Genomic DNA, 25,129 nt, shown 5'->3' on the forward strand with positions numbered 1-25,129 from the left:
CGTTTCTTATTTTCAAAGAGAAATTTTATGGTTTGTAAAATATTGAGGACATAAATAAAGCAGCTGTCGTGTATAGCACGTCCCCACGCCTCCGTACCTAAAGTCGTATTTTATCTTGGATTGTCTTATTCGTTGAAAATAAAAAATGGTCGTAAAATTGCGAACGCGTACCTACTACAATCTCGTATGAAAGCGCCCTTTGAGCTTCTCTGACCATAGTAACTGGTATGTGTTGCTAATTGGTGTGTCCTGTCTAACGACTTCGCATCATCATTGCAACACTACACTGGCTCAAAAACCGACAAGTGTGAGTTGAACTCGCGTGGAAAGGGTTCCCTACCATGAATATGTAAGTTTGTATGCACAATATTGAGAGATTTACAATTTTATTTTAACGGGCAGACAGACAGACAGACAAACTTGCAGACACACGATTGATTCTACAAGGGTTCATTTTTTATTCGGACATACAGATTACAGAATCCTAAAAAGCGAAATAATTTATTTTTTCCGTACATATTTTTAGCCAAACGATGTAGGTATATTCTCTAAACGCTCAGTTTGTCTTCGAGTATACCTACCGTTGAAAGTTGAAACGTATTTGTCAAGACTGTCTGTAGTATCATCAACTGTTAGGTTTTCAATTCTAGCTTCAAAGCAAACCTATACGTTCAGAAAATTGCACAAATTTTTTTTAAGTACCATAGACCGAGATAAAAACGACACCAAAAGTAAGCGCATAAAGAGTAAGACAAACAGAAGCTTCAAATCATGAAAAGGAGAATCGTGTAAAGATCCCGGTTGCAGGGAAATAAGGCAACCGGGGTGCATACAAAATGTTCCACTACTAGGACACGCGACTCTATTCATCCCCTGCACCCTTTCTCTGCAACGTTTTCTTCACGCTTGCAATTACTCTTTCCTAGTGATTAAGTTTACTCGGTGGATAGAGATTTTATAAATGAATTATTGTTAAGTTCTCTAACTTACTTCAAGTTGATAATCAAAATAATACAAGTTTAAATTAAAAATTTATAATACCCCCGACAAGTGAAGGTTACAGTAACTAGAAAAGAGCTGATAACTTTCAAACGGCTGAACCGATTTTCTTCGATTATAGCTAAGAACACTCTCGATCAAGCCACCTTACAAACAAAAAAAACTAAATTAAAATCGGTTGATTAGTTTAGGAGCTACGATGCCACAGACAGATACACAGATACACACGTCAAACTTATAACACCCCTCTTTTTGGGTCGGGGGTTAGTAAAATATCATATTATAGGGCAGCAATTATAGTGTCTCTTATGGTACTTCTGTGACTACCGATTCGAAAAGCAGATCAGCAATTTTGACTATTAAGTCCAAAATCGATTTATTGATTTAAAAAAAAAACTAAATAAACTTATTTTTCGCCTTTGTATAATAATATTAGCAACAGATATTTGTCTGGTAGGAGGTACGGCCGTGCCTAGTTGCCACCCCACCGGAAAAGTCGTACCATCAAGCGATTTAGCGTTCCGTTACGACGCCGTGTAGAAACCGATAAGGAGTACCTACCTATACTACCTACTTACTTATTGGGTTTGATAAAAACTGACATATCTTTTCCAAGTTAGCCCACTAACATCTTAGACTACATCATCACTTACCACCAGATGAGATCGCATTTAAGATTATCGTTATTTCGATATAATTTGTAACTAAAAATTTATTGGTAGAAGTTTGAGACGCTCTCGAGAAATTTTTACTTCAAAGACACTTAACCGTGAGGGCAAAATCTGCTAGAACTTAAGCAATTAGTGAGCTATAGCCAGACAGTAATTAAGGGGAAAATGTTATTTGAGCGTTGGAAATATAGAACCATTTCGAGCAATTATAGGTAAGTAGCACGCTTCCTTAATTACAATTTTACAAGTAAATAAATACAAAAATGTACGAAAGGGATTTATAATTTAATCATGAGTCCCTTTCGTAGGTAGTTCCAAATCATATCATATAATTATAATTCATCATAGTCGTAGTAGGGGCGTTTGGTCTACTTGTGACTATTTTTCCGACATTTTGTACGATAAATCAAAAACTAATATGCATAAAAATAATTAAAAATCCGTTTTAGAATATACAGATAAAGCCCTTTCATATGATACCTCACTTGGTATAGTTATCTTACTTTGAAAATTGAAACACATTTAATTTTTTTTAATGATGTAACCACAAATTCCCGATTTTCGGATTCATTCCTTTACTTGTGCCACAAGACCTACTTACCTGCCAAATTTCATGACTTTAGGTCAACGGGAAGTACCCTATAGGATTTCTTGACAGACACGACGGACGGACGGACGGACGGACAGACAGACAGTCCTATAAGGATTCCCTTTTTCCTTTTGAGGTATATCCTAATAACGAAATAAGTAGCGCTCAAGCTGACTCTGCACATTCTGCGACTAATCTTTAAGGCGGCAGTAAAACGTTTATTTAACTGGCACCATCCCGTCGGGGCTTAACGCTATCTTGGAAAATATGTACAAAGGCGCTACAAAATAACGATACTTAAGGCCCACCGTGATTTATTTAGGGCTCCTTGGAGCCGCGGGCCCATGTCACGCCTGATTCCAGAGTTTGGACCATTAATATTCATTAAAGCACCCCGCCTGTTCGAGTATATTTAATATTACCAAAAGTTAACTACTTAAGAACGAAGGTCTGTTCTTGTATTATTGAAATTCATCGCATTTTTTAAAACAAATTGTTTAAAATCAGTTTTTAATACGTCCTGCTGGAATTAAGTGCAAGGTTTTAATTCAATTTTAAGGACTAAAACTATATTGTAAATACTAATGACTATACTTAAACACACACCAAAAAGCGATGATAAACTTATAGTTAATACGTCGGCCTTTTTTTCAGGACTTCCGGGGTACTCCTGAATATTTAATTGATATGTAGGTACTATCAATTGAATATCTCTTGCTTTAACGGTGAAGGAAAACATCATGAGGAAACCTGCGTACGAGAGTTCTCTATAAAAATCTCATAGGTGCGTTAACTATGCCTTAAGCACTTCTTATATTGTTACTCACTTCTGAGAGGAGATCAGTGATAAAAAGTGAGCTGGCAATGGGTTGAGTTAAGATGAGAAATGACACTGATATGTACCTGAATATTACACGATAATTGAATGAAACATTCCAATACCATTGATGACAACTGTAAAAACATCAAGATAATAATATTATGTTTTAAAATTCAAAAGTAATCCTTCATTGTGCAAAAAATGTAATCTAGATTCGATTGAGCAAATATATTAAATTTCTTAGTTCTGATTTCACTTATATTTCCCCATTGTAAAATTGCAGTTTTAAAAGATCCATCGTAAATCTACTTGAAGTATTTCCCCGGTATATTAAGAAAATTACTTTTCCACTAAACTTCTTATTACGGTCTCTTTTATCGATAGGTACCGGTAGGATACCTTTCAGACGAACGCGAACATAGACTTTTACAGAATATTTTATATCAATGAAGATTGCTTATGTTTAGTAGTAAATCACAATTTTTATTTGTTTATATACATATTTATGTCTAGTGAGATTGAAAATAAATGTCTAATAAGTTATATTTTTAGCAGCTGTTATACTCATGCTATAAATTGTTAAAACTTTTATTATACTCATATTATGGAGTGTGTAAAATATTTTTTTCTTCAGCAGAATCAACTAGAGGTTACAGTGATACTTATTCAAATATTCATTGAAATAAAAAACTTACCCTACTTAGGTACATTACCATTCAGTCGTGAATAAAAACCACAACTCTATTATTTAAACTACTACAGTAGAAACTAGAAAATCAACAATAGCAGTACAAGCGTAAGTTTGCTAAAACCACTTTCAAAGATAAAATAGTTTGGCGAGTCAATTCGCGGACAGCCGTAGACAGTCCATTTGCATTTTTATTGAAAGCGTTTAAAGAAACAGTGGGTTTAGCTAGTGGAAGCCTTAGGGAATTTTACGGTTTCTTTACATTTCACTATAGCACGTTTTGCTGAGTTAATTTAACGTTCTTTAGGAGCAAAAGCTTAAAATTTTTAAAAATGGGTGGGTCAAATTGTAACTTCCTAGTTTACTTAGCCTCTAGTAACGTTGTTATAGGTACCTACGAGTAAATAGCTATTTCGTGTACAACAATTTCAAACAGCACAATCTACGCAGCTTATAGAAAAAAAAATACACTGTTTAATTTTGGCTTGCAATAGGTACTCTCCTACGAAAATATTATAATAAACAAAATATTCTCGACTTTTATTCTAAAAATTCGTCACACATTTTGTCTGCAAATGCAGACTGCATTTCTGAATAGGTACTTAAACTAAGTATGACTGAACGTCATACGGAAGCAACAATATAAAGCAAGTAACAGTGGAGTATCATCGCTACTCTTTTTGGCTGCACAATCCTTCAAAGGCCCTCATCTTAATATCCATGTTTTAGTCTTATTCCATGTGACATTAGCGGGTTTTCGAATACCGAAAGAAGGTGAGGTATTATTCTGGACTAGCCGATGCCCGCGACTTCGCCCGCGTGGATTTAGGTTTTTTGAAATCCCGTGGGAACTCTTTGATTTTCCGGGATAAAAAGTAGCCTATGTGCTAATCCAGGATATTATCTATCTCCATTCCAAATTTCAGCCAAATCCGTCCAGTAGTTTTTGCGTGAAGGAGTAACAAACATACACACACACACACACACACACACACACACACACACACACACACACACACACACACACATACAAACTTTCGCCTTTATAATATTAGTGTGATAAGCAGTGTTTTTTTCCTAATGAAATTTATATCCCTTTATACCATGTCTATTATGTCCCTAATGGAAACGAACTATGAACCAATGAGTTCGGTGGCTATCATTCAAAGCTAGATACCTACTGAGTTAGCAAATCAGTATGCTTATTAGAGTACTAGAGGATGCCCGCGACTTCGTCCGCGTGGATTTAAGTTTTCAAATATCCCGTGGGAACTGTTTGATTTTCCGGGATTAAAAGTTGTCTATGTCAATTACAGGGACGCAAATTTCATACAATTCGGTTAAGCGAATGGGTCTTGAGGACTCCCGTGGGAACTCTTTGATTTTCCGGGATAAAAAGTAGCCTATGTCCGTCCCCGGGATATAAGCTAACCCTGCATCAAATTTCGTCAGAATCGGTTAAACTGTTGGGCCGTGAAAAGGTAGCAGACAGACAGACATACAGATACACTTTCGCATTTATAATTATGGAATATAAGTATGGATTGCGGTACGAATCCAATACCAAATCATGTAAAGATAATAGTTTATGTAAATGTGTCTTGACTTATACTTACATAAATTAACTTTACATGAATTCAATGAAATTTATGAAGCAAAGACTTATCTTCAACACATATACTTACATATAATTAATAAAAACCTGTAGTAGGTTCCTATTCGAAAATAATGTAGCAATCTATCAATGAAAGAATTTTTGAAATCGGAAGAGTAGTTTCGGAGATTACCTCTTACATACAAACTTTCAGATATTACCTCTTTTTAATATTAGTATAGATTAAAAATCCAGAATAATACCGCCAAATTTAGGCTAGCGCATCTGGAGGCAGAGTACTAGACAGTTTTGTAACATGATACGTTGTATATCAAAGGACAAAGATTTTTAGTCCCATGCACTGCTATTACGTCATTCTCATGTGCCGTCGTCATGATCCTCTTTTTGGGCCGTCGTCGGCAAGGATTTTAAATCTTGCCGTTTCTTTTGTTCACGGATAAATTGCTCAAGGAAATGTACTGGACTGTAAATAACATGGAATATGAATAGACGCAGGCATACAGAACAACTGCATGGTTCTTGGTACATGAAATAAAATTTTAGGCATTTTTATTCGTTTTGACTCCATTGAAATCAAAAGATACAAACAGATGATAAGGATGCTGAGGATAAGGGAGAAATATAACGCTTCAGCTAGCAAGATATCAAAAATAATTTTATTTTTATAAAATACTTAGGTACATATCATATCAAAATAAATGTTTGCTATCCATTTTATCTATGCATTCGCTCATCGTTCATCTGATTGAATCTGAGGATTGAGCGGTGAAACTTTGTATAGTTATTGTCACTTGCTTGAAGGTTTCTGAGATAGTACTATCAATAGGTGGTATGCACAAGAGGCATTTTAACGCATACCAGACATCAGCATATTATACAACCTCTGTATTCTGTTCATCATTAATGAGGGTTTTCTTGGGATAGGTATCGGTAGGTTACCAGATACTTTCGCATTCCATTCGATTTTATTTTCATTTAAATTATTATCATAATGATATATATGTAATTGATAAAAAATAACCAGAACCAGCAACTTAACGTAATACGATAGCAAAGTACGGAGAAATATTAAAGCTGAGGAAATATGACCCACCAAAATCGGAACCCATCCAATCGCTCGATTGAGTCAAAGTTTTCACTACTACAAGTACTTAACAGGGCTCTCTCCGTCACTCGTTTCATACCATTTCATACAATCGTAGTTCCAATTTCAATTGAATATTAAGCAACTAAAGTCCATGAAATTTTGCAGACATATTCTAGAAACTAATATCTGTGTCTGTGGTGTTTTAGATTTTTCTAAAAATATGTAGTTTTAAAATTACAGGGGCTCAAAGATTTGTATGAAAATTTTAAGACCGCGTAACTTTGAAACCGAATATTTTAACAGAAATCTGGAAAACCACAGACATAGATATTAGTTTCTAGAATATGTCTGCAAAATTTCATGGACTTTGGTTGCTTAGTATTCAAATGAAATTGGAACTACGATTGTATGAAACGAGTGACGGAGAGAGCCCTCTTAATTAACGGGCTCAATCAATTGACATGCGATGTCAAAATTGGACCAGACTACAAACACAAACCCTTAATTTAAATAACAGTACCTTAAGAATCAATAGACCAAGTTTATTCAAATATGGCGAAACCGCCAATTTGCGGTGGGTACCTTGTAGACATCAATTAGCGGTAACTTACAAACATTTGTTTAGATAACCGAATAACTTAGACTATTCCAAGACTGGGAATATAATCTGCTCAGTACAAACTGCATAATTAATAAAACAAACGCACTAATCGGGTTATTGCGGGCCGTTGAGTAAACAAAGAAACCTCTAACTCGCTTGGATAAATCTCTTGGGCCTATTTAAATTAACTATGAGTTCCTTTTCTTCGTTGTGAATGCAAATTTGTCTCGCAAATACAGTTTATTTTAATGTTCGCCTGCAATTTATATAGTAGACATGATACTATTAGTATCAGCAATCGGAGATTTAGTTGCTTTCGGAAGCTAGATGACGCGATTGACCGTTCTACTCCGGGCACATAGGCACAATTTATAGTAGCAAGTAGTAGTTTATAGTAGTCGATTTTATTAATTACTTAATACAGTGATCAAGCACAATGTAGCAAGTTACGTAAGCGGCAGCGTCCAGAGTGGACTGAAGAAAACAGGTTTTTAACTAACTAATCTTATATCTAAGTGACAATGTTGTTCACTATACTAAATTAATGATTTCTTATTGGCTAAACCTTCAGTTTTATATGCGATTCCCCTATACCATCTCTAGCGCTTGGATACGTTGAGGTTACATACTATAGATGCGAGCGGTACTGGCGGTGATGCTATGTGTGTGTGTGTGTGTGTGTGTGTGTGTGTGTGTGTGTGTGTGTGTGTGTGTGTGTGCGTCGGCGAATTTCCACACGTAATGCGTAGATCTACTAACTCCTCTGATTGTGCCTGGGTTCTCATGAGGTTACCGGTGGAATACGTAACTAGCATCAAAACAATCGCTAAAAAGAGTGATTTTAACACAGCGATCGACCGCAGAAAGTCGTCAAAACGCAATGCAGCATCAAAAGCATCGTGTGCTATAGCCCTAAGTTACCTGAACTATTTCTTATATATTATCTAGGTAGTAATTGAAATACGAGATCCAAATGCTTAACGTTTTAATAGGTCTTGATTTAGGATTGTAAATATTTAAATTAAAAAGGCACTGATACAAAATTTAAAAGACACATTGACAACTTTATATTCATACAACTTTCATAAAATATAAACCACTTATAAAAGTTTTTAAATATAAAATTATACGAGTAGGTACGTCTAAAGCGGACATAGAAAACCACGAGTCGAGAGTACGCCGCCTCTTCTTTAAATGCTGCTTAAATTTTCTTCCGAAAATTTTCACAAGACGAGTGGCTCAGACGATGCTTACGGAAGAGAATTTTATACAAAATCCGGCACGCTCGTTAAGAGACGATACATGCAAAGACGACTTAAAAAGTCAAGGGCGTAAAATGAAAAAGAAAATGTCTGTAGGCCCTCGAGTCTTCCTCGCAATAACACTGTTAGTCCGATTTAGCATGTAAATTGAAAATACTGTCGATGAAGAGAAACGCGTAGATTTTAAAAGCACCCAACCTGTACAAATCTGAAAATTATACCATGTTTCTAAAATCTTCATGTATCGTGGTGGCTTGTTATAATGTATAATTTCTGGGGCTTTTTCTTGGCTTTTTAATCAATAAAATGTATTCGATAAACCTAAGACTGGGAAGCATATTCATGTATACGTAAGGATATTGGCTTACGTAATGATGTAATTTTTTTCGAAAAACTTATTAGCCGTCAAGACTACGAGTAAGTGCCTGTGTGATATTTTTGTATGTTTCTATAATACTTATTAAGTAAGTACCGCGATTGATTTACCGTTATCCGTTGAGGAATTCCGTCATCCCTCCCGATAATATTCATTAAAACATCACCGAAAATCTTAACATCATTTCAAAATAACTCACGAAATCGGCTCAGATATGATGGAGTTATGGAGTAACATCAACTTAAATTTTTATCTGTTATCCCGAAGTTCCGAAGGAACTTGATTATCGGGATACAAGTTATCCTCAATATGAATCATATAACATACGCTATTAACATGACAAATTGCATTTTAATCTACGTATACAGTAGTTTCAGCGTGACACGCGAACAGATAGAGAGAAAAATTGCTTCCTCCGATAATTTTTTTATAATACAATTTGAAACTATTATGTAGAGAAATCTTCTAATCATTTTTATTAATACATACCTAATTATTTAAAGTTTCCAAAACTTGTACTTAATTCAAAAAAATCGTAATGAATAAATTATTTATTAAAAAGGCACAATTAGTCCTTTGTACCTACTTTCGCTCTAATTAAAGTCTCATTATGCGAATAAGATGTTAACCTAAATTATTTAGGTTAATTACACCGATCCTTTACTTTATAGGTCCAAGTAACATTCACAAGGAGCGCTTGGCTTTAACCCAAGAGAAATTTAAACTTGTGCCATTTTCATATCAAGGCCCCCAGGCCTTCTAATGTTTCCTTGCTTTATCTAAGTAATACTCCATTTTAAAATTACATAGGTACTCTTTGCTGGCGAATTTGCGTGGATTAAACATTTATTTTAGTAAAATTATAATGTCATTGAAGATATATTAAAAAACTTCAGAAAATAGCCATAATTAACGCTAGATACTTTTTGACCATCTGCAATAGTTTAAAATTCAGATTTAGAGTTCATTTAAATGTAAATTGTTTCAAATCATGGTAGTTTTCAAATAATACCTATTAGAAAATTTCCCAAAAAAAAAACGGTACACGTCGATCCTAAGTTACATAGATACGAGGTGTCCACTCATTATGTATTTTAGTGACAGAATGACGTTTTTAAACTTGTTTTTTTTTTTCGTTTTATATCGATTATAATATTATCGATTCTGAAACACACTTCAAATGATGCAGGTGAACAAAAAGTAACATTTTATTTAAAAGTGTGATTTAAACATTGGTTATTTAATAAAAATCCTCATTTTATTAAGTGAAAAGACAGCTATTCGATATCAAATATTTATCAAAGGTGAGTACGTAATTCTATATGTAATTAAATCTAACTTCATGAAACGCTGTACGAATAGGCACTTTATATTCCAATTCCGAGCCTAAAGGGTTTTCATATTCCAGTTAATTTCGCCTCTAACCCAGTAATTAATTTCACGTGGCTTTACAGATCAACATAAACACAGATTATAATGAAAGGAGGAACGTTGTTTTGTTTGTCTTAGGTTTGCGTATTAAATGGGATGTACGGATTGCTTCTAATGTTTGTATTTTGGCTTCCATACAGTTCTCTGTCCGTATTAATTTAATATCTAAGCAATGAATGGGGTCTAATGAATGATAAAATAATACACGTAGGTTGAAGAGGTCTTTAGCTCTATTTTTAAGTTTAAAAAGGCTTTGTATGACCTCAAACAAGTATTTATTTTTTAATTAAAATTTACCCACGGCTTTATCAACAAACGTCTCTTCATTTGTCTCTTTCTATAAGATAAATAAGTAATATTACTTGCGCAAGAACAAAATGTGTTGTCTATAGTAAAATAATGGCATGGACGAAACGAAAGAAGAACAACTAGACACAATATGAATTGAATGATCTTATAAAACTTCTATCGGTTTTTTATGCGGAACCCTAACACTTAAACAGACGGAACGCGACGCGACATGAAAATAAAATAATCTGACTTTGCTCTACTGTTTATGTAATCAAAAACGAAAATCTGGCCGCATAAGGGAGGCATAGAAATGTCAAAAAACCTGAAGCATCTTTTGCATGCAAACACGTCGTCTGTCTGGTTCATTATCTGTGCAACGCCGATTCCTTTTCTAAAAAAAAGCTTTCAGTAGTTCTCGGCACACGTCGTCAAGGCCTCTCAAAAATTCATCGCCCGTCTGCACGCCTTGAATGGGTTCGGGTCTACACCGCTCCCTGACTTTCTTTCGCATAATCTGCTTAATAAGTAATCTTATAGGTTCTGAAAGTATATTGCTATTCCTTTGTGTGAGAATGAGACAACACGAAATCTCAACTTCTTCGCTTGAAAAGATGCCTGCAGTACATAAAACGAATTACGAAATGGGTATATATTAAAGAAAAACGATCAAATGTAATAGCAGCCGTATATTTAATATCTTCAATACACACATTAATGAAAATGCTTCAATTTTTCCATCGATAAGACTATGCCCATTGAAAGTTTTGACTTTAATTAAGTAATTTTATTGATCTAAAATTGAAAACAAACCTTGGCGTCATTTTTCACGGAGAAACATCTGAAAAATATTTCTTAACTCAACTAAAATAAAAAATACCCAGTAATTAAAATATTACCTTTCTACTTTCAAAACCAGAAATCACTTCGTAGACGCTATTTATTATAATTTGTTATTCAAAATCATCAAGCTATTCATACCAACAGAAGCGTCGTAGCAGTAAAAGGGTTAGCATCAAAACTGCGCCGTACATAAATGACTTTCTTTTTTACCTACGACACCGCAGATTTTCATCCGAAATGCGCCCAGACTTACATGAGGCTCTCAAAAATTCAACGACACCGGAATGTTACGGTCCTATTCCGTATTTCCCAGACGAATTAAAGAAAGAGTTGGTTTTATGCCGGCATACAACTTGCTTTAGAATTAATGGCATAAAAGAAATAAATCACAAGTTTGTCCAATATTTAATAATGTAAGCGCGGAGTTTATTTCGAATAGAATAATAATTCAGCGAGCTTAGTGTGAGATTTTACTTCTCACCGACGTTGATAAAATTCGAGGGTCGAAGCACTTCACATTAAAGTAAAAAAACCTTGACTTTCTTATTAACCCCCGACCAAAAAGAGGGGTGTTATAAGTTTGACGTGTGTATCTGTGTATCTGTGTGTCTGTGTATCTGTGTATCTGTGTATCTGTGTATCGGTGTATCTGTGTATCTGTGTATCTGTCTGTGGCATCGTAGCGCCTAAACGAATGAACCGATTTTAATTTAGTTTTTTTTGTTTGAAAGGTGGCTTGATCGAGAGTGTTCTTAGCTATAATCCAAAAAAATTGGTGCAGCCGTTTAAGAGTTATCAGCTCTTTTCTAGTTTTCTTGTAGAAAAGAAGGTTACATAACCGTTAGGTTCATAATATTATGTCAATTGACAAATGTCAAGCTGTCAAGATGGACGTTGCCTTGATACATAATTATTTATTTGAAAATGATGTTTTGGAAAACTCTGATACTTTGGATCGTAGGCGCGGAATAGTCCAAGAAAATCGGTTCAGCCGTTTGAAAGTTATCAGGTCTTTTCGGTCTTTTCTATTTACTGTAACTTCACTTGTCGGGGGTGTTATAAATTTTTAATTTACACTTGTTTTAGATTTCAAGTTCGTCCATACTTACATCTACAGAAAACGCTCCAAGCGGAAACGTTGTGAAATTAAAATCGGCAATTTTGCAGGTTTGACTTTATAGTTAAATTTCAAGGAAATTCTGGACCAAAATGGTCCTGACAAACATTATTGTGTTTCGATGCTCGAATATATCAACGTTGGTGTGAAATCTCATACTAAACACACAATTATAATAATTATAATAATTCTTATAACAATAGTTTTACCAGGATATCATGTGCGAGCGACGTAAATATGTAGTATAAAATTATACACAAAATTATATTATCATCAACTAAAGAGCAGTATTTAGTATGTATGTATGTATGTATATTTATTAACTGAAAAAAATGTACAGAGGGTTTTTCATACATTCAGCGCCACAAAAACCACAGTTGGTTTAACTGGGCACTGAGTTAACTATAAAAATAAAGCTATACAATAAAAATTAAAGTAGGTATAGAACCCAACATGATGACGAATTGGTAAGGCGGCGTAGTCTTTACAATATTTCAGTAGCAAGCACATGCGAGATGCTTATGGGATATGTAGGCCGTACCACTAAAAGCAAGCACGCACTTGACGCCTAGACTCGGGTCCCACTTTCGTGCCGTGGAAATGTTGTGAACGTATGGAAAACAACAGTTACAGAATTTCCTTTCTCTCAAATTGCGCCCGTGAACACGGATTCAACTTAAATCTAAATGAATTTTCATGTTTTACTCCTGGTAACCACTAAACTTCTTTTAGAATTTAAAGGTTTTGTAATATTATAACTATGCACCACAATGAATATCATGGTTTTTAACCCCCGACCCAAAAAGAGGGGTGTTATAAGTTTGACGTGTGTATCTGTGTGTCTGTGTATCTGTGTATCTGTGTATCTGTCTGTGGCATCGTAGCGCCTAAACGAATGAACCGATTTTAATTTAGTTTTTTTTGTTTGAAAGGTGGCTTGATCGAGAGTGTTCTTAGCTATAATCCAAAAAAATTGGTGCAGCCGTTTAAGAGTTATCAGCTCTTTTCTAGTTTTCTTGTAGAAAAGAAGGTTACATAACCGTTAGGTTCATAATATTATGTCAATTGACAAATGTCAAGCTGTCAAGATGGACGTTGCCTTGATACATAATTATTTATTTGAAAATGATGTTTTGGAAAACTCTGATACTTTGGATCGTAGGCGCGGAATAGTCCAAGAAAATCGGTTCAGCCGTATGAAAGTTATCAGGTCTTTTCGGCCTTTTCTAGTTACTGTAACTTCACTTGTCGGGGGTGTTATAAATTTTTAATTTACACTTGTCTCATAATTTAACCACACTTCACTCTCTATGAGGAGCGTGAAGTGTAATTAAAAAAACAAATAAGTGTATGTTGGACCCGCGATCTGAGGGTTCCGTAGGTTGGAAATAAACGTATACTTAATAGTTATGTGGTTAAATAAATCTGCTGCGTCAAAAACAAATCCCTTTTATTAGTGACGGCATAACTTCTATGTTTATTCTTTTTTGCTAACTTCTAAAAGTCTGTGCTAATTAGATACTGCTTTGCTGTAATACGTATACCTATTTCTATCAATAATAATTTCTCTAATTGTTTCAGATTTTTCATAACATAGTGTTCCGTAGATTTGCTATAGTTGCTTAAGACTATTGTGGTGGTGGTGGTGGTGGTGTGATGTCTTTAATGATAGATTTTTATATCCCTGCGAAAAACCAAATACGATATTATTTCAAAATACTTATCTATGTAACGAGGTATCACTCGAAGGGGTTTAATAGGTTTTTAACGAAGTTTATTACGTCTCTTTTAAACGGTAACAAGCTTCTAAATAACGTGCTATACAATTTTACATCTTTTATACTTAGTTTTAAAATGCCGTGACACACAGACAAACGGACAGTTGGACTGGACTTAACTATAAGGTAATTATCTTACTACGAAACTCAAAATTAATTCAAGAACACCTGAAAATATTTTGATTAAAAGTTCGATCCGCATAAATTGAAATTCATCCAAGGATGGAAGAAATTATCATTTTTGCCGAACTAAGATTATTAATATAATTGAACCGAGTCAGCGTCTCTGGCACCCTTTTCTCTTACGTTTGAGACTAAAAGCCTGTCTATCGGAGTCAAGTTACAAGCGGAAAGAGAGTTAGGTATGGGTTTTATTTTTAGTCAAAGAAGCCACATGCAAATAACAGATAGCAAACTATAAGTCATCTTGGTGTGTCTACAACTCTATAAAAATACTGCCACAGAAGAAATCCACAAAATGCAATTGTTTTATTTTCTTTTTTATATTGGCGTCTTTTGCTTGTCATGTTTACCATGTTAGAGATACTTTCAATAGAAAATCGTAAAAACACTTCACTTATCATAATCTAATATATAGTTAAGAAGTTACAAAGTAGTTTAGGTATGTACAAATGCCTACTAAAAACACTCTTATATGCTAAAATCTAACAATCCGCAGTAGAATAAAAGAATATTATAAATTTTTTTATTTTTTTTATTTACTATTACTTATAACTAAAACATAAACATTGAAAGAACATACACAAAGACAACTTAGGTACCTTTCTAAGAGTTTTCTACAAAAACCCTAGAATAGCTATTTAACATTACACAAATTCAGTAGAGTAGCTACACACTACACGTCATTGCGAGGTGGACGGTAGTCACCTAAGATATTTACAAAATCGCTTCCTCTCTTCTCTTGCTGAACAACTTGAGGTTCTTTAGGAAGGTAGAGACGTACGTAAATTTCATTTACCGATGGGAAGTGCCGAGCGAGCTCCAACGTAAACTTCACTTAATTACGCACACAAATTGAAGTGCTTTTTCCCTATAAGTTGGTAATATCGGTTTTTTACCCACAAATATTATTAGTTGCTACCAAAATTCGTCTAAAATCCCATAACATGTATAACAAAATGACATAAAAAGATTAAAAACTACTTTTGTTTCAGGTTTCAGGCGTAGACGAAGATACCTTTTATACTTAGTATCCCACTTATAGATGGGACGATAATCTGACACGACCGGAGAGAGATCAGGCGCAAGACCGACGGCTTTACGTACTCTCTTCCTCACTCCGGGCTTGTACTGAGAATTTCTACTCTGTACTTAACTATTTTTGCCCCGATACGGGAATTCGGCCCAGAACGTCGTCATCCGCTGTCAAACATGCTAACCACTAGACCAACGAGGCAGGCTTCTATTAGATAATAATACTCGTACTGGGTACACTCAGTTACATTTTGCACATGAAATGAGGAGCAGGCGAACACATTGCACAAAAAAAATTTTTACAAGAAAAGCAAAACCTCAATGAAAGCTACTGCCTTACTGTAATTATTGGACCGTTTTGACCGGCATCACGAACTTTCACGAATACGAACGACACAGTTTTAAACTGTATTGCTTCGATAAAAGTTCAGTTTTATATTCAGCGAGCCAAAAACGTCCGAATTAAAGAAAAAAGAGTATATATTGCACAGAAGTGTAATTACACCATTTTGTCCGACTAACTCCTCAAATAATACGCCGAATAATTTTTAAAATTCATTACGTCAACGTATACTTACCTAGTTAAATTTATTTTTGTCTGACTTTTGGTGTGAGGCGTTACCAAAAAGCGGATAAAAATCCATCCAATGACGTTAGTTATTAATGCCATATGAATACGTCCATTCAATTATTCTGCCGGCACCTATATTTGCAGTGCCGACCCGTATCAAATTCACGCATGAATGCTCTTTCAATAAAAGTCTTTTTATCTCGATTACTGAATATTTTGACAAGTTAGAGGAATATTTTATTACAAGCTGAATCCTACTTGGCTCGGGTGAAATTTCTGTAGATCCCTGAATTCCCTGAAAACCTAAGTGCAAAATCTCATATTTCTAGACCCAGTCGTTTGAGCTGTACGTTTACATCTCAATTAGTCAGTTCAGCCTCTGATATAATATGTATTGCATACAAGATTTTTGCACTAGATAAATGTATTTACAAAAATAAAATCAACTTAACGTAAGTAAGAACTGCTTAACGTAAGCTTAACAGGGCTCTCTCCGTCACTCGTTTCATACAATCGTAGTTCCAATTTCATTTGAATATTAAGCAACCAAAGTCCATGAAATTTTGCAGACATATTCTAGAAACTAATATCTGTGTCTGTGGTGTTTTAGATTTTTCTAAAAATATGTAGTTTTAAAATTATAGGGTCTCAAAGGTTTGTATGAAAAGTTTTAAAACCGCGTAACTTTGAAACCGAATATTTTAACAGAAATCTGGAAAACCACAGACATAGATATTAGTTTCTAAAATATGTTTGCAAAATTTCATGGACTTTGGTTGCTTAATATTCAAATGAAATTGGAACTACGTTTGTATGAAACGAGTGATGGAGAGAGCTCTCTTAACGTAAATAAAAATTATTTACAACACACTTTGCACCTAATTAAAGGCAGTGGCTAGGCTTATTATTAGGGTTATACACACATTAACTTTATAATTTTTCGGCTTGACCGAGCTTTGAACCGATTTTGATTTTTTTTTTGTTTTGCTGGCAAGTGTAGAACTATTCTAGGAGTCATTTAGGCTACTTTTTATCCCGAGAAAATAAAAATAGTTCGTATGGGGTCGTAATTCGTACCTACGAGATACTTAAATTTTTTATGAATATAATGTGTCACCAATAATAATAATTAAAAAGGTATTTATTCCTAGCAATCCAGATGATGGTAACACTGTCATCACGCACTCATATTACGTAATGCATATGCAACGACTTGTAATTTATTTTCGTCACATGCACTGCATAATTACAGGTCTTTGTTCAGACAGGCTGTTGTTTGACAAAGCAGACGCGTCCGGCCCTCATCTCAAGTTTGGCAAGAGGTCTTCGTCAGCAGATGTCACGTGTCGTACATATATGGATGACTTACACCTTCTACTTTTTTAACACAAGCGACAGCGTAGATGACCGCACTTGATCGTTTCGACAGTATTTTTTTTTCAGCCTGTAAGCGTCTACTGCTGGACATAGGCCTTTCCAAGAGCGCGCCACCAAACATGGGCCACCGCCTTCCTCATCCATCCACTCCCCGCCACCTTTTCAGGTTATCCGACAGTATATTCGCCATTTTTTAACAAAAAATTTGTTTCACCAAAATCAGAGCAAATATGACCGATCCTCGTTGACTGATCCGATTTTTATCAGCGGTGTCGGAGTGTATAAGAAGAAAAGAATATATAAGTAAACATGACCTAACGCAGATAACAGATAGTATCAGATAAAACTTGTAAAATCGGTCATATTCGAGCACAAATTGGCAACCCCCGCCGCGCGCCGCGGGTACATAACTTCAGTGTAACATCTCCGTTGCAAATTTAAGTTTTTAAAATAAATTAAGCACAATTCAGCTACCAGTTAGTGTTTATTACGTTATTGGACACGAAAGCAAACTGGACAATCATTATATTAGCAATGTGGAATGCAGTAAAGTGCTATAAACAGTGACTCAATTCTTAACCAGTGCACAGTGTATAATCTAAGTGAAGTGTCAACACTCAAACTACCTTCTTAGATAAACATATTCTCTGACGTAAACAAAGTTCACGATTCCAAAACATATTTTTACCAGTGACTATTGTAACTACAATGGCGCAGTGTACAATGTAGCAGACTGAATATCTATAAAGCCCGTACATTCCTGGTTCAAACCTCACTCATCTAAAAATTTTTTTTTTCTTTTTTTAATCACTTTTGATGATTTATCTGATATATTTTAAATAAGAAAAATATTTTGAACTTTTGGCTTTTATAGTTTTGTTATTTTAACCGAAAATGCCCGGCTTATGTGCAGCTTGTAATAACAATGTCCTAGTTACGCAAAAAAGATTGAAGTGCTCTGTCGGGAGTTGCGCTCTGCTGTACCACAGTGAATGCGTAAACTATGACGACGTCAACCCATCAATTCGAGCGACATGGGTCTGTCCTTCTTGCACCGTTAGCAAGCCTAAACAGGATAACAGCAATACACCAATTCAAGGCAAAAATCGCAAGCAGCAATCGCCCGATAATGCAACCGTCTTGCCGCCACTATTGGGCACGACAAGTAGTCCAAATCAAGATGTTATTATAAACGAGATAAGAAATTTGCGTCGAGAAATGAAGGAACACTTCGAAAACCAACAAGTAAGCCTTAATAAGTTCGATGCCAAGCTTACCGAAGTCCAAAAAGAAGTAAGGGACCTTGGAGGCAAATTTTGTACACTAAAGGAGGAAGTGGATGAGCTCACAAAGTCTGTGCAATTCTTGTCTAATGCTTATGATGACCAGATTGGTTTAAATGAAGAATCCAAAAAGTCCCTGTCGAATTTAAATACGGAAAACCAAAATTTGCGATCGCAAATGATTGACTTGAATAGCAAAATTGATCACCTTGAGCAGCAAGCTAGAGATTGTAACGTTGAGCTTCAGTGCATCCCGGAAACCAAAAATGAGAATATCCTCACCATTGTCCAGCAGATGGCATCAGTTGTCTCTTGCGACCTAACAGATGGCAGCATACTGAACTTTCACAGAGTTGCTAAGATGGACACACAATCACAACGACCGCGAAGCATTGTAGTGAAATTGTCCAGCCCAAGAGTACGAGACGATTTACTTGCGGCCGTTAAACGTTTTAATAAGAAAAATCCACAGAACAAGCTGAATACGTCTCATTTAGGTTTCGCTGGTCAGACCACACCTATATACATCATGGAACATTTATCCCCGAAGAATAAAAAATTACATGCTGCCACTAGACTAGCTGCGAGAGAGAAGAAATACGAATTTGTATGGATAAGAAATGGTCGTATATTTGTTCGTAAAAACAATGGAGCTGCAGCACTGTGGATAAAAAATACTGAAACTCTAAACGGCTTACATTAGTAAATCAATTCTGTATGCATGCATTAACATTTTTATTGTATAAAATTCACGCTAAATATTTTTTACCAAAATGTACGAGGTCTAAGGACCAAAACAGAAGATATCTATACAGCGGCTCTATATCAGGACTACGATTTAATCATTTTGACCGAGACTTGGTTGAACAACACGATTTTCGATAATGAAATCCTAGATAGTCGTTATATCTTACACAGGCGAGATCGCTCTTCGTGTCCACTATCTTGCCATAAAAAAGAAGGTGGTGGGGTAGCAATTGCCGTTAGTAAAAAATTTGAGTCCGTCAGGAAGTACGAATGGGAATCTGTATGTGAAGATTTATGGATAGCGATTAAAGTCAGTCATAATATTTTTATATATGTTTGTGGTGTCTATGTTCCTCCGCCTGTCAAGGAAGATTACTTGGAATGCTTTTTTAAAAGTGTGACTGATATTTGTAACAACAAAATAGGTCAAGATTCACCAACTCTTATCATTGGTGACTTCAATTTACCTAACATTTCTTGGGCAACCGATTCGAATAGTAACGGCTTAATGTCTGGTCAAATAGGTAGTAATATAGATAGTCTCTTTTTGGAGCACATTGCTTTCAATAACTTGAAACAATGCAATCTTATTGAAAACATAAACGCCCGTATTTTAGACTTAGTTCTTACAAATAATACTGATTGGATACAAGTAAAAAAAGAAGATAATGCTTTGGTCACAATAGACAACCATCATCCACCACTACAAATTATTTTAACATTAAATTGTAACCGCTACATGAAACCTTCTCGTACACCATTTCTCAATTTCTTCCTATGTGACTATGATAATGTCTGTAATGAACTGGATCAAATAGATTGGTTGTCTCTATTTCAAAATTCTTATTCGGTCGATGCAAAATTAGATATATTTTACCAGACACTAATGCCCATTATTTATAGATATACACCCATGCGGAAACCGCGAGATAGTCACTATCCTATATGGTTCTCAGGTCCATTATTACGAGCACTTAAGGAAAAGGCAAAAATCCACCATAAAAGCAAAAAGTACAATAACCCAATGGACAAATTTGCATACGAATTATTGCGCGAACGTTGTGCCATCTTGATAAAAGGTTGTTATGACAATTTTAAAAAACGAGTTGTTGAATGTATTCGTGATGATCCTACCTACTTTTGGAAATATTTTAAACAACAGCGTAAAAATGGTACCAATTGTATTCCGAATGAAATGATTCTGGATAATTTTGTAGCTAAAGGTGGAAAGAATATATGTGACGCCTTTGCTAAACATTTTTCATCGGTCTACATAGAGACCAGTAACTGTCGAGTAGGAAATTCGTCACTCCCAAGCAATATCATTCCCAATGTTCCATTGGGTTCTTGTATACTAACTGAAGAAGAAGTTTTAAAACATCTTTTAAACTTGGATTCACTTAAAGGTCCCGGTCCAGATCTTCTTGCCCCAATATTTCTTAAAAAATGCGCTCACAAACTAGCTAAGCCACTTACCCTCATATATAACTATTCTTTGCAAACGGGTACATTTCCTACCAAATGGAAAATTGCATATATCACACCAGTGCATAAGTCTGGCAACTCAAAAGATATAAAAAACTACCGACCTATATCTATTTTATCAATCTGTGGAAAAGTCTTAGAAAGCTTAGTTCAGAAAATAATTTATTATCACCTAGCCCCATATCTTGATCCTAACCAACATGGGTTTCGTCCTCGCAAATCAACCACTTCTAACTTAGTTAGTTATATATCAGACATCGCTGAGACTGTAGATGCTACTGGTGAGGTACATGCAATTTACACCGATTTTCGAAAAGCATTTGATATGGTGAATCATAACATTTTGGTATTGAAAATTGAGTCTTTGGGAATTCATGGCTCATTGTTACGTTGGTGTGAATCTTACTTAAGAAATCGGTCACAACTTGTTGCTGTTAATGGTTTTAAGTCTTATGAGATAAAAATATCATCGGGAGTCCCTCAAGGATCTCATCTAGGTCCCACGTTCTTTTTAATTTTTATAAATGATTTGGCACTCAAGTTAAAGTCTAAATTTAAAATGTTTGCAGACGATATAAAAATTTACAAAACCATTAACAGCCAAGCTGATGTGACAACCCTACAAAACGATATTGATGCTGTTCACTCTTGGTGCACTACAAATGGTATGTCCTTAAATATTGAAAAGTGTTTCCACATTAAATTTACCAGAAAAAAAAATCCGGTAGACTGTGTCTATAAAATAAACAAGGTTAGTCTTAAAGAAGTTTATAGTATGAGAGACCTTGGTGTTATTGTAGACTCGGCTTTAAGTTTTCGTCCACATATCGAGCAAATAACATCTAAAGCTTCAAAAATATCCGGACTAGTATTCAGACAAATGAAAATATTCAAGGACCCCAGTTTATCTATACTGGTCTTCTACAGTGTTGTCCGTAGCATCCTTGAATATTGTAGCACTGTATGGAGTCCAGGGTATCAAGTTCATTCTGATAGAATAGAACGAATTCAAAAAAGGTTTCTATACCATCTAACTTACAATGACTTCAAATGTGACAAATTGTTTTCATACGAATCTCGTCTCTCTTACTATAAAATGAAATCCCTTAGAGACCGTAGAAAGATTACGGATGTCATTTTTCTGGCAAAATTAATAAAGGGTCTCATTGATGCGCCTGAGTTACTTGAACGCTTGAAGTTCGTTGTGCCCCGTGACTGTAGCCGCTTACACAATCGCAAGACGTTCTGTTTGCCTCAAACCAAAACCAAGCTTGGGCATCATAGTCCGCTATATAGAATGCAGTCTCTTGCAAATAATTACAGAGATGTTATAGATATCTTCTGTGACAATATACCAAGAATAAAAAGTAAGTTAAGTACACAGATAAGTAATTGTTAGAAAGTAGTTTGTATAAGGTTTTTCCTATTTTGTTAGTAGCTGTTCTGGTTTAAGTTTTTGTTCCTTGTTTATTAAGTTTATTTTGTGTTGCGCTGTAGTTTTGTACCTACATACTTTAATAGTGCATGCCGAGTCCACATCGAGAAGACGCAATTGCGCGCATGTTTCTTTGTCCATTTATCTTCTTGTATTTTTTCTTACCAATTGTAGTCGGTTTTGTGGACTGAAAAAAAAAAAAAAAAAAAAAAAAAAACTGACTTTATTTTGTATAAGAAATAGAATAACCGATAATAGCCGGTCCGATTAAAGCGGCGAAAACAAAATTCAAGTCACTTACTCCTTTTTGCAAACGTCTTAAAAATTGAAGTGAAATATGACCAACACTTGCCGATTCAAACCAATTTTTCTAGAAAAGGATATAGATACTTTAAGAGTAGGTAAATACTTTAATAAAGCTATAAAATTTATAATACTTAGTAACAATAATCAATCACCGTATAATTAATATCTAGGTATACTTAAAATTACAGTATAGGATTAAATCCATCCTGATTTCAAATCTCCAAAATGTGAACGTGCAGTTCCTTCGTCCGCATAAGGGCTGTCTACACGCTGTAGAGTCCTCGACCTTTCCCAATATAAAGGAAAGTCTGTTTTAACTTCATCTTCACTGTACTAGGTGCTTTCATTGACCAACGAGCTTTATATTTTTTTTCCAATCTACAGATTCTTATACCCTGCAGTAAGTAGTTGTGAGTACATAAATAAACAGAACAGAACAAATAGCAATACAGTAATAGTAGTTTAAGTGTCTAATGAGCAAAAGAGGACCTTCTAACACGCTACGATTTTTGAAATGAATTTATTTATTCAATGTACTCGTAGTACAGTTTATTCCACTAATTATAAGTTATGTCAAGACAACCACCGGTTCGGAAAGCAGATCTAATAATGAGTAGGTATATTCAAAAATATGCATATCTGAGTAAGGAGCTCTACCTATCTAATTTTTGCCATTTTCATACAAAATTGAGGTCAAAAGCTGTCGTCTTTTTCACAGGTTGAAGAAATTAGCTTCAACAATCGCAAATTATCTCTTAGAGCTCTCGACAATTTATTCAGAAAATCATAAATCCACTTAAGCGCCGAGGATTCTCAATCACAAAGCCTTGGCCCGCCTTTTTGTGATATATTCTTTTACTCACCATTCAGTTCGACCGAAGTACCTACTTAGAATTGTACAAGATATTCTTATGGCCCATCCCGTCGGGAATTGCCTCGAACGTAATATTGTTTTCTTTTCTTCAGCTGAACTGAATTCTGCTCGATCATAACCATTGTGAAATTTTCTATCTCGGCATTACAAAACGCTGGCGTATTCTGTATGAAATTTACAAAGAAAATAAAATCTCTTATCTTTTATATTACTATTATCATGTAAAAAAGTCACCATATTCAGAAACAAAACCGGAAAAAATAAACCGTGAATTTGTAGTTACGTCATCACAAAAAAAAAAAGTGTTATTTCTTGTACGATGGTAATGGAACTCTTTGTGTGCAAGTCCGATACACGCTTGGCGGAATTTTAATTTCGTTTCCCTATTTTAAGTAAAATAATCAACCTTAATTTGAAAATAAGGCCAATTTTTTTTTGTATACTAAAATAAACTTTTTAAGTTTTAACTTCTTACTCTAACATAATATCAGTGACTTCACGCTAGAATCTAAGAAATCTCATGATAATTATCTTCATTTATTTAGATCGCGGATCGTATCTAGCTTAATTATAATAATTAGCAATTATCTTGACGAGGAATAGGTAACTAATTAATTCACATTAGTTTGTACAAGAACGGCTGTTAGTTGCACTGTTAGAATATTTTAGAAAATAACAAGAGAAGAACTTTGACATTTACACAATTCCGTATAGTGGAGTAAATAAAGCCGTAAAATAGCCAATCTTAGGAAGTCCTCAGAAACAGCTCCGATTTTGATGATTTTTTTTTTAAATTCTTGTTTTTTATACATTATTTAAAATCAGAAACGTTTTGAAGCGGGGAAATAATTTTTAGTATTTTTTTATCCATATGTGCGATATTTATACACAAAGTCCAGAAAAATGCTACCTTCTCTTTGAGAAGTTGTAGAGGAGGTTAAATTCTACAAATGACCCCTAAACACTTATGGGCAAAAACCGCCCGTTTTTGAGTTATTGATCGTTTTCAGAAAAATACGTATTTGTTTCTTTTAAAATTCATTAAAAAAAAAGTAAGGCATATTGCCGACTTTTTATTTAATTTTTAAGTATTAGATATCTCAATTAATAATTGTGAATACTAAAATAAAAAAAATCTTTTTAGGTTCTCCGGTTAGGGATCCAAGACTGTACCAGTTTCATAATTTCTGTTGGGTTACTTTGCCAAAAATGCTATTTTTTTTTAAAGTTACAAAAATTTTTGGCCTGCAAATTATTTGCAAAGCTTCTACATATTCTCAGCTATCTAATGATGTATAAAACTTTAAAATAAGTTGAAAATTAGCTAAAAAAAACGATAAAATAATAGCACAAGGAAGAAATTTCTTAACACTTAAATTTTAAACAAATAGTTTTTTCTTTGTTTAGAGGTAGTCTCTACTTAGAAAGAGGTAACAGTTTACTGTGAATATGTGATCTGGTCAAGTTTGATCATAAAATCGGCCACGGGATAGCTCAATTGATCGATAGGAACGATTTGTTTAAAATTTAAGCGTTAAGAAATTTCTCCCTTGTGCTATTATTTTATCGTTTTTTTAGCTAATTTTCAACTTATTTTAAAGTTTTGTACATCATTAGATAGCTGAAAATGTGTAGAAGCTTTGCAAATAATTTTCAGGCCAAAAATTTCTG

The 25,129-nt window shown here is 34.6% G+C and overlaps 1 protein-coding gene across 1 annotated transcript; it reads left to right on the plus strand.

Annotated features, from left to right (window-relative positions):
- Positions 1-18,222: 18,222 nt before the first annotated feature.
- On the plus strand, positions 18,223-19,314 carry LOC123867710 (spindle pole body component 110-like). Its single transcript, XM_045909888.1, has one exon. It carries the CDS (start codon positions 18,223-18,225, stop codon positions 19,312-19,314), a length of 1,092 nt encoding a protein of 363 aa, XP_045765844.1.
- The last annotated feature ends 5,815 nt before the right edge of the window (positions 19,315-25,129 follow it).

This window comes from Maniola jurtina, chromosome 8 (assembly GCF_905333055.1).
Source record: "Maniola jurtina chromosome 8, ilManJurt1.1, whole genome shotgun sequence".
In the NCBI taxonomy this organism is placed as follows: Eukaryota; Metazoa; Arthropoda; class Insecta; order Lepidoptera; family Nymphalidae; genus Maniola; species Maniola jurtina.